The 16,065-nt window shown below is 41.2% G+C and overlaps 1 protein-coding gene across 1 annotated transcript in view; it reads right to left on the bottom strand.

Moving 5' to 3' along the window:
- Positions 1-16,065, bottom strand: part of SPTBN5 (spectrin beta, non-erythrocytic 5) — a 99,109-nt gene that overhangs the window by 50,656 nt on the left and 32,388 nt on the right. The window contains exons 29-33 of the mRNA XM_051622012.1: positions 15,444-15,558; positions 10,983-11,093; positions 9,664-9,843; positions 7,113-7,316; positions 5,747-5,896 (exon numbers count right to left, since the gene is read on the bottom strand). Coding sequence (XP_051477972.1) covers positions 5,747-5,896; positions 7,113-7,316; positions 9,664-9,843; positions 10,983-11,093; positions 15,444-15,558 — 760 coding nt within the window. The remainder of the gene's footprint in view (positions 1-5,746; positions 5,897-7,112; positions 7,317-9,663; positions 9,844-10,982; positions 11,094-15,443; positions 15,559-16,065) is intronic.

A 16,065-nucleotide genomic window follows, 5' to 3' on the forward strand; every position in this document is an offset into this window, starting at 1 on the left:
GCTGCAGCCTTGGTAACAGTAGAACACAAGCAGCTTCTGATTGTCCCATAACTCATCTCTGTGGAGTGGGAACACGGCAGGAATTATGCAAAAAGAAATCCACATGGCTTGATTAACAAAACTTAAAATTTCTGTTTGCAAATGTTCCTAGAATGGAATGGAAATCTTCACCACTCTCCTCCCAGATCCAAAGGATGCAATGTTGACAGCGATAGAGGGACACCATACACCCTCTATGTCTCTGTGAATTGAAGACGTGGTGTCAGCTGCAATGTTTGTCAAAAGGTGGTGAGGGCATACACTTTTTAGAGTGCATGTTTCCTGGGAAGGTCTCAAACCAGATCTTGCCCAATGGCTAGAAAGCAATCCTGAGCAGCAGACTGGATTCACTGATAGGGAGAGGCCAGCCCCAATATCCACAGGGTGGAAGGGTGGACCAGCTAAAGCTGAATCACGTGTTTTGATAAAGATTGTTGGACTTGGACTTCTTCTAAATTCTCTTACCACCTGGACAGGCATAGCAGTCCAAGGGGTGGCAAGTAGCAGGGTGATTTTGGAAACCTTGTGGTGAGTGGGTGTTAGAACATCACACGGAGTCTTCCTAAACTCTGGCCTCGATGAAGGGTGGTTCTGAAAGACAACCAGCTCTGGATTGAAATCCTTGCTCGTGACCTCACTCCCACCAGCTGAATTTTCTCTTTCAGTCAGCACAGCTGGGGACAGCCATATATCTCTGGAGACAGTCTGCTGGGGAAGGCCAGTATACTTAGAGGAAGTCACATGAAATCTTGTGATTTGAAGGGATGAAGACCCACCTGATGGAAAGCTTTGTTCTGCTTTCTGAGATCCTATTGGAAGACCGCTTGGAGTTTCGGGCACCTTCTTTAATTGTGGCAAGAGCAGGCTTGAATGAGCGTGACTGCTTCCATGGGAATCTGTTTGAAAAGGCTTTATCATCAAGTTGCAAGTTGAAATGTAAAGCTTCATTGAAGGATGGAGTTCTGGCATTTGGTCATTGCACTGGCTACAGCCCTGTTGGGGTGGAAAAGAACCACAAGGTTCCAGAGAGGCATGCAGATTTTTTCTGCGGAGTGCAGGAGCAGCTGGAATAGCAGACAGATCAACATCTAGGTGTGATGTCCTGCTTGCTGGAGTTTTGCAGGAGAGGACATGAGAAGGCAAAGATATAGCAAGCTTCAACGGATCATTTTTTTCTGGAGAATTACGATGAGCACTTTCTTCTCTTTCCGAATATTGCTTGTAAGATGCAGATGTCAACCAAGTGCCAGAATGCCCATATCCATGGCCCTGGGCATCCCTGGGAGGTCTGGAATACCTGGATGTCTCATCAGAAGGACTGACACAGTGACTAGCACTCCCAAAACCTTTCCTCTGGCCTGTGTGTGCCAGGACGATATCTAGCCTTGAACAGTAAGCTCCAGAAGATACACTGCTTGGGGGTGAGCTGGCATTTCCTGGAAGATTCTCTGCGACTGATTGACCAGTGGGAGGATGCCATGCTGATGCTGGCAGCTTTTGGAAAGGCCTGTCGCGCACAGCAGATTCAAAAGAAGGAGGTGGGGTCTTTCTGCAGGAAGACAGCATCACTTCCGCAGTGGAGACATAGGTGGCAGATGAAAGTTTGCAGCGATGGTCCCTGCATAACATTCTGAAGCTTAGTCCTATACAGTGCAAAAATCAAAGCCACAGACTCTTGCCTTACTCCCTGTTTTTAAAAGCAACTCCTAATCCTCTTTCCTTTGGCACTGGAAATTTCCATTCTTCCTCTGAAGCAAAGGAACGAGATGAATAAACATTCTCCAGGAAAAAAAAAATTGTAAACTAAAAAAATCCACATTCAAAATAAAAATGCACAGCTCTTCTGATACTGCTACCACCGCCTGTCACATCTGCAAAGTGATATGAGAGTGGGATGGGCAGAAAGATAAATTACGGAGCATGAGGCTCTGCTCCCTGACTGCTCTGACAGTGAGACTGCAGACGGAGCAGGAGGGAGCCAACAGCGCCTGCCAGAGACCGCCTGCGAACTCGCTGTTATTTCATCTGTGAAACAAAAAGGAAAGCAGCTAACCTGAGCAAGGCATCTGCTTCTGTTAAAAGGTTAGAACGGAGCAGAGTGTCTTGGACACTGCTTCTGCTCAAAGCAAAAATGATATCTATTTTTTTTTCCCCTTCTCTTTTTCAGCTGTTGCTTCTCTACACTCTGAACAGCAAGATCTCATTTTGCAGATGTTAGGGGAATTTTCTACAGCAGCTCCATGCAACAGCACAACTGAATAAATAATAATAATTAAAAAAAAAAGATTTTTGCTTAATTTTCTCCACATGTGCTCTATTTTCTTTAGCGTAGAACAATCCTAGGCTAAATTCTGCAGAAATCCTTCAAAAGTTTAAGTAACTTGGATGTAATATAAGATGCTGGCATAGAGTCAAGCCTGTCATACTGGCACACACAGTGAATCAGAGAGCACTCCTTAATAACAGTTCTTAGCTTAAAGCACTCTGTTACTTTCTTCCTTCCCCTGTTCCTTGCTGCTGGGGGACAGACTTGGTTTAAGCCATGTGAAGTACTGGGAAAATAAGACCTAGAAATTCTGGGAAGATACAAGCTGCTTTCTTACACACATATTTTGCAGAGGTACAAAGTGAAATGCATGTGACTGAGCTTAGCTTCAAACACAAAAGTCAGAAGTAACACAAGGGGTGGAGAGATTGCTTATATTAGTTTGCCTGGAAGGAATCTTTTTTTGAATGTGTGCTTTCTTTTGTCTTTTCTGAAAACAGCAAATCACAATATTCCCATCGGGAAAGTGGTTTGGGAGTCTTCAATTGACATCTTTGCTGAATACTTTTTGAAAGCACATTTGAAAGGACTGCTTTCCTACCCTCTTGCCTGTGTCCCTAGGGAGCAGAGTCTGTGTCACTATGCAGCCACATTTTAACTCCTTAGAACAGAGCACCATCCAAAAGGAAGATTCCTCTTCCAGTTGTTCTTCAAATGCAGAGAAGCAAAACAGACATAGTGACTAAGGAACATCAATCAAACAACACACGTTGATCCGTAAGGCAGATGGTGGCAGCTGCAAAAAAACAGCTTTGTGGTTCTTGCTGTTTCTCCTTTGTGATTCTTGCTATTTCTCCCTCATTCAGATGGGAGTCCTGAAGCACAGGAATAACCCATTTTAGAGATGAGAGAACAAAAGCAATCAGGGATATTCTGGGGATACAGGACTTCCATCTGCAGAGGAATTAGAACAATGTTGCAATTTTTATTTAGGGCCAGGCTGATGCATTGCATACTAAAGAGGGACTAGAAACCAGTAGAAGGTAAATTCCTTCCTGTTCTTCCATGAAGAGCAGCAAATGAGCCTCCCCTTGCAATGAGTTGCTTTCTTTATTGATTTCATTCCATAAATTCTTCAAAGACACAGCTTATTTTGTATGTAAACACATGTAGTCTCCACCTTCACGGCAGCCTAGTAGCCTAAACCTGCATCACTCTGCAGTTACACTCACTGTGGACAGACACTGCTCTGGACAGTGAGGTGATTGCCAACATTGCCAGGTCTCAAATCAGTAAAATGGATTTAAATACAGCAATATATGATTTTAAATGGGCAGATTGCAGTGGAATTGGTGAAGTACATCAGAGATGCTTTCACCAATATTCTTTAGTTCTGGGGCAGGTGCCTTTATTCATGGTGTTTTGCTCAGTGTTATTTATGGGTTAAAACCCAGATGACAAGAATGGACAACACAGAGTCATCACGATGGAGGAAAGCTAGCCATCCATGAAAGGAAATCTCTTCAGAGTATTGGTCTGATCAGTGTATCCAGAGTAGTGAGAGTTGAAACTCATCCTGAAGGTTCACAGCTCATCAAGGATCTGTTTGTTTGCACCCTCAGCTATGAACAAATTTGGTGTCTCTTCTTCCCACCTAACAGCATTTACATGTTTCCTGATTAAAGCTGAGTACATGTGAAGGACAGCTTACCTGTATAGAATGTGCTGGGGGCACATGTAAGAGTAATGTAGCCTTTTGCTACCAGGACTCATGACTGCAGGGCAAGAAGAAACACTAACCCATGGTAGCTTTGTACATATTTACCTTTGAGGTATATACAGCAAACCAGATGCTATAACCACAGTACCTCTTCATGTTGGCTGATCTCCATTTAATGAACACAGAAATAATATAGTGGCCAAAATTTTGTAGTTTACATTTTCCCTGATGATGCTGCCCATACAGGAGCTTAGCAATGATGTGTCACTGCTTGGTAGGGACTTGAGATAGTTATAATGCAAATTGTGCCATTGGTTAATTAAAGAACAAATAAAGAAATTGACAGAAGTATTGTACTCCAGAAACCTGAACCTAGGTGAAACTCTCTTGGTTTCATGTTTTGACTCAAACTCAGGATGCAGGCCATACTTGACAAGGGTGCCAATTGTAGGGAACTATGAGGATATGCATTTCCTTCAGGGAATGAGTAGCAGAAGGCTTCAAGCCCAGATGTTCCAAAGAGCTACGTATCATTGCATGGCACAGCCCAGTGTCAGTTTTCCAAAAGATTTAGTGCCAGTGGTAAAGCACTGGTGGAAAACAGAGCTCAGCAGAAACTGATAGCCATTATACTATGCTGCCAGTATTCTTGGAGAATTAAGAATTATTTTTCCTTAATAAGAAAGGACCCAGAAGTACAACCTCCTTCAGCTTTGTTTCAACCCTTCTGTTTCTCAGCCTTCAGCCCATCTATGTAGTTTGAACATCTCAGCACAGTTACGACAGTCTATCAATACATGAATTTGCACAGAGTGACTAGAAAATACTGCTGAATTCTACACTGAGTTTTGTAACAGCAAATATGAGGCCTCAAACTGAAACCTTTAAAAATAGTTCCAGGAACCCAGAAGAGTGCAAGAAGGAGAAAGTATAATTTAACATTGGTGAAAAAAAAAAAATTTCAAGAGCTGCATAATCATAATAAGAAATTTGTTCGGTCCCTTTTCAATAACTGCATCAGCTCTCATTTTTAATGAGAGGGCTTTTTTCACTAGCTCATCTTTCTCTACTGCACCAAACAGTATTGCATCAAACTGTTATTCCTTACAAACAAATTCTTTCATACCTATTCTTCACACTGCTGTCAATTCCCCTGTAGAACTGAGAAGTTAATTGTTTTTCCTGGATAAACTCACACTGCCAATATTAGTTTTCCACCAGTTGTATTTCCCGAGCACTAACCCTCAGCCTGGGGTGAGGTTTCCAGCAACACTTGTAAAGTAATCTCCCTGTCCTCTTTCAAACCTCTTTACAATTTCCCTTCACTCTGAAGCCTACAAAACAATTTGACAGCAGTTAAGCAGATGGCATGCTGCAATCTGTTTGTAGAGCTGACTAATACTGGGCCGTTGTCTCCCTCTTCTGTTGTGACTCTCCTCTTTTAGTTCTTCTTTGCAATTCATTCTCTCGCAGGCAAGGATCATCTTTTATGTCTGGTTCTGCACCTAAGCCCATAAGAAAGGGGGTGGGAGAGTGGTTGTACACTGCTACAGTCTCTAAGTGATACCACACGGAAAATAATTACAATAAAGAGTGTGCCTCGTCTATACACAGACCCAAGGATTTTAAGTTGTAGGTTAACAGTAGTGCCCCTTCTAGTTTGGAAGATTTCAAGTTCTTGAAGAGTTTAACTGCTTGTTTCAATTTTATAATTCACATACCTCCTGTGAGTTCAGGAGCATGTCCAGGTGGTCCCAATCCTTATAGAACATTTGTTCTTGGTGTGTTTTCTCCAACCACTCCTTCTTCTGTTTCCATTCATTGTACACATTTTCCTTCTCTTCCGACAAAGCCTGCAGCTTCTGCTGAATCTGAACACAATTTCAAATTAAAAACTTATGTTGGTCTTTATACCCCATGGACCAGGATAAGATGAAAGGAGAAAAGATTAAGTGTAGTGGTGGATAAGCCCCTCAAATTGAAACAAAATTGCCAAAAAGAAAGTAAAACAAGTTCTAGCACTTATACTTGGACTGAAAGATAAAAGAACCTCATTTCAGGAATGGAGGAGCGTTTCTTACAGCATATATACCAGTCCAAGCCGAGAGCAAAGGTAGGTAACTGTTTCTCAGGTGCACCTTCTAGAACCAAATTCTCCATTATCTTTAGTCATAACAGTGCAACTATAGCACTTCAGATTGGGATAGGACAGATACTGAAGTTATCAACTTAAGTATTTTCTCTTAATCAGTGAATTCATGCCTCAGTATTAGACTTCATGTAATTTCAGCTTCCAAGCTTTGTATATCCACAGGCCTTCTATAAACCATTTTTTTCATAGATTTTTCTACAGGTAAATGACTTTACATCAGGAAGTTTTCTAGTTACTATAGCAATACATTGCAATATTCAACAAATTTTCAGAAAATAGCTTGGTCAGACAGGAGAATAATTTGCACAAACTCTGCAGTTCTCTGTAGGTATTCAGGAGACATGGTAATGAATTGTCAGGGAAGAAGTAAACTGGCAGGTACTGGAAAAAAAATAATGCTGTGAGACTCTTAGAAGTTATTTGTCTTGAGTAAACTGAAATTTTTATTTCCATCTTCCATTTCTGGGGAATTAAATATACCAGCACAATTCATTATAACAGGAAATGTTTCAATTAATCTTTAAACTTTCTCATATGTTTGATTGTTTTCATTCTTTGCTTGTCAGGTTTTTGTCCAACCTGGTCTGGTCTGATATAATACTGTAATGTGAAGAGTGGTATTTGTGTAAAAACAGTTTGGGAAGTGGTTAGAACTGTCTCCATTTCTCAGAACACAGTGAATTTCTCAAATAAGCCCAGCTTTGCTTCCGTGGGCCCTCAGGAAATGCCAGCACTCATCTGCTGTTGAGGCAGGAAAAGGAACATGTGTTTGTGCTCAAGCCAGGTAATACACAGAGGCAAATGTAGGTCATGCAATGGACATGTGTGAGTGCACACATGCATTTGCAGGCTTACAGCATGCTATGGTATAGAACAGTAGTTCTGGTCTTGAGTAGCTGAGTTTGTGTGACTGAACTCAAATGAGTTTCGATTACCTCTTTTGGTGCAATTTCCTCATCTTGCAAGAGTGACCGGCCTAGCTGTACAACATGATTATACTTCTCTTCTCGTGCTTCAATCTCTGCCAGTAGCTGTTGATGCTGTGTAAGTCTCAGGCTGCTGGTAGATATGTCCCGAATAGTCTCCTTGGCTCTCATTTCTCTTATCATTTCTGCTGTCCATGAGAAATAGTCCCATACCTGGAACCCAAGAAAATGTGAAAGTTGAAGTTAGAGCTCAAGCTTGGGTTACCAGACAGGAAAATAATAGGCTGATTGTTCAACTTGAATTGAATATTAGATAATAAAATCATAGATAAGAAATTATTTCATTAAGGCTTTGCATACTTCTATTATTTTTAACTAGGGTGGATAATCCAATTACAGGAATTTTTACATACTGTGTGAAATTACAAATTTTGTATTATCATAATAAAAATCAAACTGTGTCGTATCACATCATGATCTCATTTAGTGACTTTTAAGTGTTCTTAAGTGTTTTCTGGCGTTATTCCTTCACAGAGGATAAAACAGTATCACCCTACTTTTTTGTGACTTAGCTTTGGCTGGTACAAGTCTATTCAGAACTTAAGTTGTACCGATATTCTACCATGAGACTGAGAATTTTCAGGTGAAAAACAAATGAGGTCACTGTAATAGAGGTGGGAAAAAGGCAAATCACAGGTCAGAAAAAATTGCTTAAGCATTTTAGATATACAGATCCAGCTCCTGGTTTGTGGAACTATATGACTGAGATTGGCACAAACACAACTCTGCAAAGAACAAGGATGTAGTGCTAGTTTACTTTTAAAATCTGATGGACCAATAAACATATTTACAATATCTTAAAATGTCTGAAACATTCACCAGAGCTAATTATGAGCAAGAAAATTCTTAAAGAAATTGCAGAACTATTTTCTGATTTTGACCAAAGAAGTATGTGCAAGTAAAAATATTTTGACATTTTCTCTATGTCTCTCTTTGCACTTGATCCTTCACCTTCACCAGTCCAGTTACTTTAGGCACCTCATTTGAATTTGTAATACGTGTTGTGCTCTTATGTGTCAGATGGTCAAAAATAGGACTGCAAGGGACTGTAGGGGGGATTATCTGGGATGATTAATGAAGTCTTTTTATAGTTGAATTGTGTTTGGATTAGTTGGTTCAATTCTGAGATAATAAATGGTCTTTTAATTTTTAAGTGTATTTTAAAAGACTGTGACGTATAGTAACTGCTGGAGAAAAATGCTCTTTTCTTACACAGAACTAAGAACTTCCTCTTGTTGCTGGGTTTTCCACTGAAGGAAACTATGTAATGGAAATAGCTTCTTGCCAGTTCCATTTTACCCATGGATTTTTACCTCTATCATCAAAATTTTGCACAGCTTGCTAGGAAGACAGTGAACAAATGAGCCTTTCACTTACATCAGTAGAGCCACTTTAATTTTCCTTAAGTCAAATTCTAATTTTATTTTTCTGTCAACAGTTCTGCACAAGGTAATGGATTCTTAACAGTTAAAAAACTAACCAACCAAACCTTCAGAAAAACAAAGTGCCATAAACATCCTTTATCTCTAACTGTACAATCTATCTTTGGATGAAATATGGTAGTTTTAACACTTTTAAGAGATTTAGAGTGGATTAGCCTAATGTGCAGAAGCCTCTCATGCTAACAAAAGCCTCATGTACACTCTATTGTGATCTTGATCCCAGCTGAAAACCTGAAAACAAACTTCTGGGAAGGCATTTTCCAGGTGAACATATCCTGGATATACTCTGCTTCCCAGCAAACATGGAAGCAGAATGCGAACTACCCGAGGTATCTTTAATTGACACTGCAGTTACACCTGGAATAGTTCAAGAATATAAAGAATATGAAGGTATTCTAGAAATCTACATCAAAACATCCTAATTCAATACTTGCAGCAATAATTGAATAATTTGCAGTGATGTGGCTCAGGTGCCTTCACTGAGACTACAGATGTTCACAAAGTGTTCTGTGGCAAATCACAGCTCAGTGACCTCCTGAGTTCTTTGGAGAGAAAACTACTGTGCTTTGCAGATGATATGCTGATGTATGTGTGTCACTGTGCATAAGCAGCTTGAGAAGTTACTGCAAAGACCAGTGAGTTGCATTTGATACATTCCATGAAGTAAGTTAACCGAGGGTTATTGAATACCCTAAGAGAGAGAAAGTGAACAAACTTTTAGCCATTATAGATGGGAGTCTAACACCATTTATCACACAGTGGGAACTGCAGTCTTTGAAAAGAATTCTGCTACTCCTGCAAAGTGACAACTGTTTCTGACAACTATCAATTATCCTGTACACAGCTGGATATAAGCTTCCCTTCCCACAGAAGGTAAAAGATGTTCATCCTCTAACACCTTTCTAAGCAGCTACAGACACTTAAGTTATTAATAACAAAGGTAGCACCTGCAGCCTTTTACATCAAACTTTACAGCTCAGAAGTACACCTGTGTATCACATACACTGAAGGCAGCTTTCCCTGTGTACCAAAGGACAGAAGCATAAGTGCTTGCTTACCTGTGCCTGAAACTGATGAAGTTTGTATGCTTGTTCCAGAAGTTTCTTGCGCAGTTCCACTTTAGACTTCAAGGCCTTCCAGTTGGTCACTATTGCCTGCTGCTTTGCTTTCAGATCTTCTGCCTGCTTCTTTGAGCAGTGGGTCAGCACGTGACTTGCAGATTGGATCAGCTCCTGTAGCTATACACAGCAACAAAATAGGATAGTAAAGAGTCATGGAGATCCAGCTAATATCAGAAAAGTTACAATAAGGATTATAATTCAAGCAATATTTTCTGTCTTAACTTTTCATGCTGAACAAAATCTTCCCCAATTTCAGTTCTATGGAATAACAGTGACATCCAGTGTTTGATAAGGCTCATCACAACAGTGCTTTTTCAAATACATAGGCAGATTCTGTTTCTCCTCCTTGCTGTACCATTCATTACTTGAGTGACACTAATAATAGCTAACCGTACCTTGTTTTCCCCAGTGACAATATAGATTAATTGTGACTATATTCTCTTCATGCATACCTCATGCTCTTTTACCACTGAAAGTTACTAGCAGCTGGTGTGGTCAATTCCAGTGTTATCTGCCACAAGGCCAAGATACGAGGCCACTGATCAGTGATACTGGGATAACTACTTCAGTAATCTCAATATAACACATGCTATGTTAATTACACCATTACATTTACTAATGAAAAGGATGAAGAGAAACTCATACTCATTTTATCAGTCTACTTGAAGCTAAGCAAATCTGTATCCAAGGAAGCTGTCTAAATAGCAGCTGTTCTTAGGAACAGAAACTTTTCACAAGTTTGTAAAATGAACCTTACCCTTCTTTCTCACAGTCCTATTTCTACTCCTCTAACCTTGTTAAAAAATTATAGACTGCTGGCCCATCCTGCCTTCTATAATTCTCATTAGTTAATCAACGCATTTTGTGTTAAATGAATATTCAGTTTCTCTGCACATAAAACAGATACTAGATTTTTCCTTGTAATGTCTTAGAGAACTTTGAAGAAGGTGGTAAACACCTCATAAATCCTGACATAATCACACATTTCAAACAGTGATAAAAAATATCCCTGTGAATCACTTCAATGGGCAGTGTTCATTATACAGTGTCCCTTATTAGTAAGCTTTTAAATTACCTACTTTGTCATTGCCATGAACATGTTTAACAAGCAGAAAACTAAGGAAGATCCTTAGAGATTTTCAGATTCTCAGAGAAAGCCAGTAATAATTAGGTTCACAACACAAAATTATTACTATGATTGCCATGGAAACCTGATTTTTAGCTACACAGTAAAGATCACAAATTCCTTCCATTACCTGCTGCTCATTCCCAGAGAGCTCATGCTCCAGGGCCACATGGTTCCGCAGCTGCGTTTGCACACCTCTCATGTCCTTAGCAACATCATCTGGAATACTTTTGGACTTCTCCTAGAAGAAGATCAGAGAAAGCTTTGTTACTTTCTAATGCCAAGCAAAACATACTACAAGCCTACTTTACTAATTTGGTGTCATGCAACTCATACTGCACAGTTAAGGACATCCTGAGTTACTCAACTATGATAGGTAAAAGGAAGCTGGAAAAATTTGTCCTGGTACATCTGTCCTAGTAACACACTTGTAAGTATCTTGGTGATTAAGCTACTCAACTGCACTGTGACAGCTGAAGTCTTTCCTTGATCAGACAACACAGGATAATGTCTTACAGGCTTTAAGTTGGGAATTAATTTTGAATAGCGACTGCAGTGACATATAGTCAATTATTTAAGTAGCATTAACATAGTTTCAGGCTATTCTTTGGGATTCAGGTGGTCCTTCTGTGAACTATCTTTAGATAAAAATTTAGCTACACATGCTCAGGAAAGATGAGTTTAAATAACATAAATGCAAATAAATGTTGCTGTAAAGATGAGAGAAATGGAGAGACCATCACACAAAAGGAGACTTAATCATAGAATCATAGAATCATAGAATCATAGGGGTTGGAAGGGACCTCGAAAGATCATCTGGTCCAACCCCCCTGCCAGAGCAGGGTCACCTAGAGCACATCACAAAGGAACGTGTCCAGGCAGGTTTTGAATGTCTCCAGAGAAGGAGACTCCACAACCTCTCTGGGCAGCCTGTTCCAGTGCTCTGTCACTCTCACAGTAAAAAAGAATTTTTCTGATATTCACCTTAAACCTCCTATGCTCCAATTTGTATCCATTACTCCTTGTCCTATCACTGGTCATCACTGAAAAAAGCTTAACTCCATCTTCTTGACACTCACTCTTTACGTATTTGTAAACATTGATGAGGTCGCCCCTCAGTCTCCTTTTCTCCAAACTAAAGAGACCCAGCTCCCTCAGCCTTTCCTCATAAGGGAGATGTTCCACTCCCTTCATCATCTTTGTGGCTCTGCGCTGGACTCTTTCAAGCACTTCCCTGTCCTTCTTGAACTGAGGGGCCCAGAACTGGACACAATACTCCAGATGCGGCCTCACCAAGGCAGAATAGAGGGGGAGGAGAACCTCTCTTGACCGACTAACCACACCCTTTCTAATACACCCCAGGATGCCATTGGCCTTCTTAGCCACAAGGGCACATTGCTGGCTCATGGTCATCCTCCTGTCTACCAGGACCCCCAGATCCCTTTCACCCACACTGCTCTCCAGCAGGTCAGCCCCCAACCTGTACTGGTGCATGACATTTTTCTTCCCCAAATGCAAAACTCTACACTTGCCCTTGTTAAACTTCATCAGGTTTTTCCCCGCCCAAGTCTCCAGCCTGTCTAAGTCTCTCTGAATGGCAGCACAGCCTTCTGGTGTGTCAGCCACTCCTCCCAGCTTGGTGTCATCAGCAAACTTGCTGAGGGTACATTCTGTACCCTCATCCAGGTCGTTGATGAAGATGTTGAACAACACTGGTCCCAGTACCGACCCCTGAGGGACTCCACTAGTCACAGGCCTCCAACTAGATTCTGCCCCATTGACTACAACTCTCTGACTTCTTCCTTTCAACCAGTTCTTGATCCACCTCACTGCCTGATCATCAAACCCATACTTGATCAACTTATCTACAAGGATGCTGTGGCAGACGGTGTCAAATGCTTTACTGAAATCAAGATAGACCACATCCACCGCTCTACCATCATCTATCCACCTAGTAATTTCCTCATAGAAGGCTATGAGGTTAGTCAAACATGACTTACCCTTGGTAAAACCATGTTGACTGCTCTTGATGACCCCCATCTCCTTGGCCTCTGGTATTAGTTTTGTTGGCTATGTATTTGAAAAAGCCCTTTCTGTTGTCCTTAACCCGACTTGCAAGGTTAAGTTCCAAGGAGGCCTTAGCTTTCCTAGTTGCCTCCCTACATTCTCTGACAACAGTCCTATATTCCTCCCAAGCAACCAGCCCCTCCTTCCATGATCTATAGATTTTCCTTTTCCATTTGAGTTTGCCCAGCAGTTCCTTTTTTAACCACGCTGGTCTCCTAGCTCCCTCACTAGATTTTCTACCCATTGGGACACACTGATCCTGTGCTTGCAAGAAGTGGTCCTTGAATGTTGTCCAGCTATCTTGAGCCCCTTTACCTTCTAGCACTCTGTCCCATGGGACTTCCCTTAACAATTGATTGAGGAGGCCGAAGTTTGCTCTGTGGAAGTCCAGGGTTCTGGTCCTGCTGGGTATTCTGTTCCTCCCACACAGGATCCTGAACTCCACCATCTCGTGGTCACTGCAGCCAAGGCTGCCACTGACCACCACTGCTTCAACAAGGCCCTCCTTGTTGGTGAGCACAAGATCCAGCAGCGCTCCTCTTCTAGTCGGCTTATCCACCATTTGCATTAAGAAGTTGTCATCAATGCACTGGAGGAACCTCCTAGACTGTGAAAGGCTGGCTGTGTAAGTCTTCCAGCAGATATCGGGGTAGTTAAAATCTCCCATGAGGACCAAGGACTGTAATTGTGAGGCTGCTTTCAGCTGCCTGCAGAAAGCCTCATCAACTTCCTCATCTTGATCAGGAGGTCTGTAGTAGACCCCCACAACTGTATCACCCATACCACCTTGCCCTTTAATTCTTACCCACAGACTTTCAACTTGCCCCTCATCAGCCCCTGCACAAAACTCGATACATTCTAGTTGCTCTCTCACATAAAGAGCAACTCCACCACCTCGCTTCACTGACCGATCTTTCCTAAAAAGCACATAGCCATCCATGGCCACATTCCAGTCATGTGAGCTGTCCCACCATGTCTCTGTTATTACTACCAGATCATAACCCTTAGACCGCACACAGACCTCTAACTCTTCCTGTTTAATCCCCATGCTGTGTGCATTGGTGTACAGGCATTTCAGGAAAACATTTATTTAACTCAATGAAGGTTCTGAGGGGTTTTAGTTGTTACACAGACATGCACTGGGAACACAGAAAGCAAAAAGAAAAGGTATTTCATCAGGAGGAGACCAATATTGCTAGAATAAAATGGTTAGAACTTGTTCCAGGCTAATTTAGGTGAAAACTAAAAGAACATTTCTAACCATTGGAGAAGTGTATTTCTGTAACAGATTGACAGGCTGGTTTGGGGTACCAACAACACATCTTGGCAAGGCACTATAAAAGGAGATGCATGTTGTAGTTGTCTGTATTATGATGGCACTGGAGTTTGTGACCTAAGTAAGACCTTCTAGTCCTATGTTCCTAGGATAAATGGCCTTCTGTAGCAGATATCTGACCAGGGTGCACAGGAAAGGATAGGCAAGATGACTGAATTGCTCTCCCACTCAGTAGTGAAGCTTGTTAACAAGATGCAATGCAAGAAATATGTATGGGTTGCTTGGGCCAAACTCAGCATGGGGATTAACCAAGAGCTGGTCTGTGAAGTGTGTCTGAAATGCCACTTGTCACTGCCACAGAATTAACTTCTTCATCATTGAAGTTAAATATGGACCAGGTTCTGAAAATCCCAGCTTGTATACAGTGAAATATTATGATGTTTCATTTTCCATTCATAACAGACAAAGAAAACAGGAATAATATAGTTGAATAAAGCAGACCCTGCCAGCATAAGAAAGTAAAAAATCTACCACACATAACCTAACAAAGCCCCGTTGCCTTGCAAACCTTCTGTATACATCTGCATGAGGGAAACCACACCTCTTATTACACCAAGGGTGTGGTTTCTTTGTGAAATTCCTCAGGATGCTCAGATAAAACAGAAGACTGACGATTTTCATTGGGACTTATTCGCCAGTTTTCACTCTGGGACTGTTTAAAATTATTGCCAGTACTAGGTACTGAAATGAAAGAAAAAAATGTTGGTCCAGCTTTTTGTATCAGGTCATATGATTGATTGCCTGACAACCTTCCAGGCTAATAATGGTCACTGTAATCCAGACAAATGCCTTTTTCTCAAGACAGTTCTTTCTTCAGCACATAAAGCTACAGTGGTGTACAAAGAAGAGCCACAGGGAGGCAGTACACAATTTCTTAGTCAGGCCTAATGACTGCAAAACAACGTTACTATATGCATTGCATAAGAAAACTTAATTCAAGCCCTGGTCTTCTCGGCTTATCCCACAGATCAGCAACTCTGCCTGCACCTGGTTTTGCCACTGGTTCTCATAAAGTGACCAGTCTGGCACCTAAGTATTACCCAGATTTTTTTTTTAACACTTTTGAGTAACCAGGTTTCTCACTGAGATTTTTTTATGTCAGCAGTAAGCACCCTGGGAATCCTAAGAATGCTCCACAAATTAAGCTGAAATGCTCTCATTTAATGAGATTTTCCCAATATTTTTTACCTCAATATGGGCCAGAGCATCTGTCAGATCTTGGTAACACTTGTGGATCACCTCAGCATCTCTCAGCCGCTCACCTCGTAATCTGGTAATTTCCAACAGCTCCTCCCAGGAGTTCCTACAAGAGGAGATGGGGAAAAGAACCATGTAAAACATTCAAACTAGGAGAAAAGGAGATTAACAGTCTGAAGAAAAAAACCAAAACCAAGCCCGCTTACTTCATTCTTCATTCCTGCCATTAAATTCTGTTGGAGTGATTCTCTGAGGGACAGAATGCCTCTCACCCTTCTCTGTCCATGTTCTCCTGTCTGCTCCAGGCACTTAAATAAGGTCCCTTATAAGGTGCCCCCCTCCAATATGCTTTTCAGGTCTTATATTCAGGATTTGAATGACTGAGTCAGACCCTACTATTTCTTTATGCTTATCTTTTGGGCCAGCTTGGACCAATGTCAGACATAAGAAGCTCAGAACACATTAGTGTTGTTCTGCAGAGTAGTCATGGGATTCCAATTTGGAAATCAGGAGCAAAAAAAGAGCAGCAAAACTCCTGGCCTTTCAGCTAGGTGATCGTGTTTCAAAAGGCAAAGGAATTTCACTTATCCCTTATTTGTAAAGCAATGTACAG

The sequence above is a fragment of the Apus apus genome, chromosome 5 (genome assembly GCF_020740795.1).
Source record: "Apus apus isolate bApuApu2 chromosome 5, bApuApu2.pri.cur, whole genome shotgun sequence".
NCBI lineage: Eukaryota > Metazoa > Chordata > Aves > Apodiformes > Apodidae > Apus > Apus apus.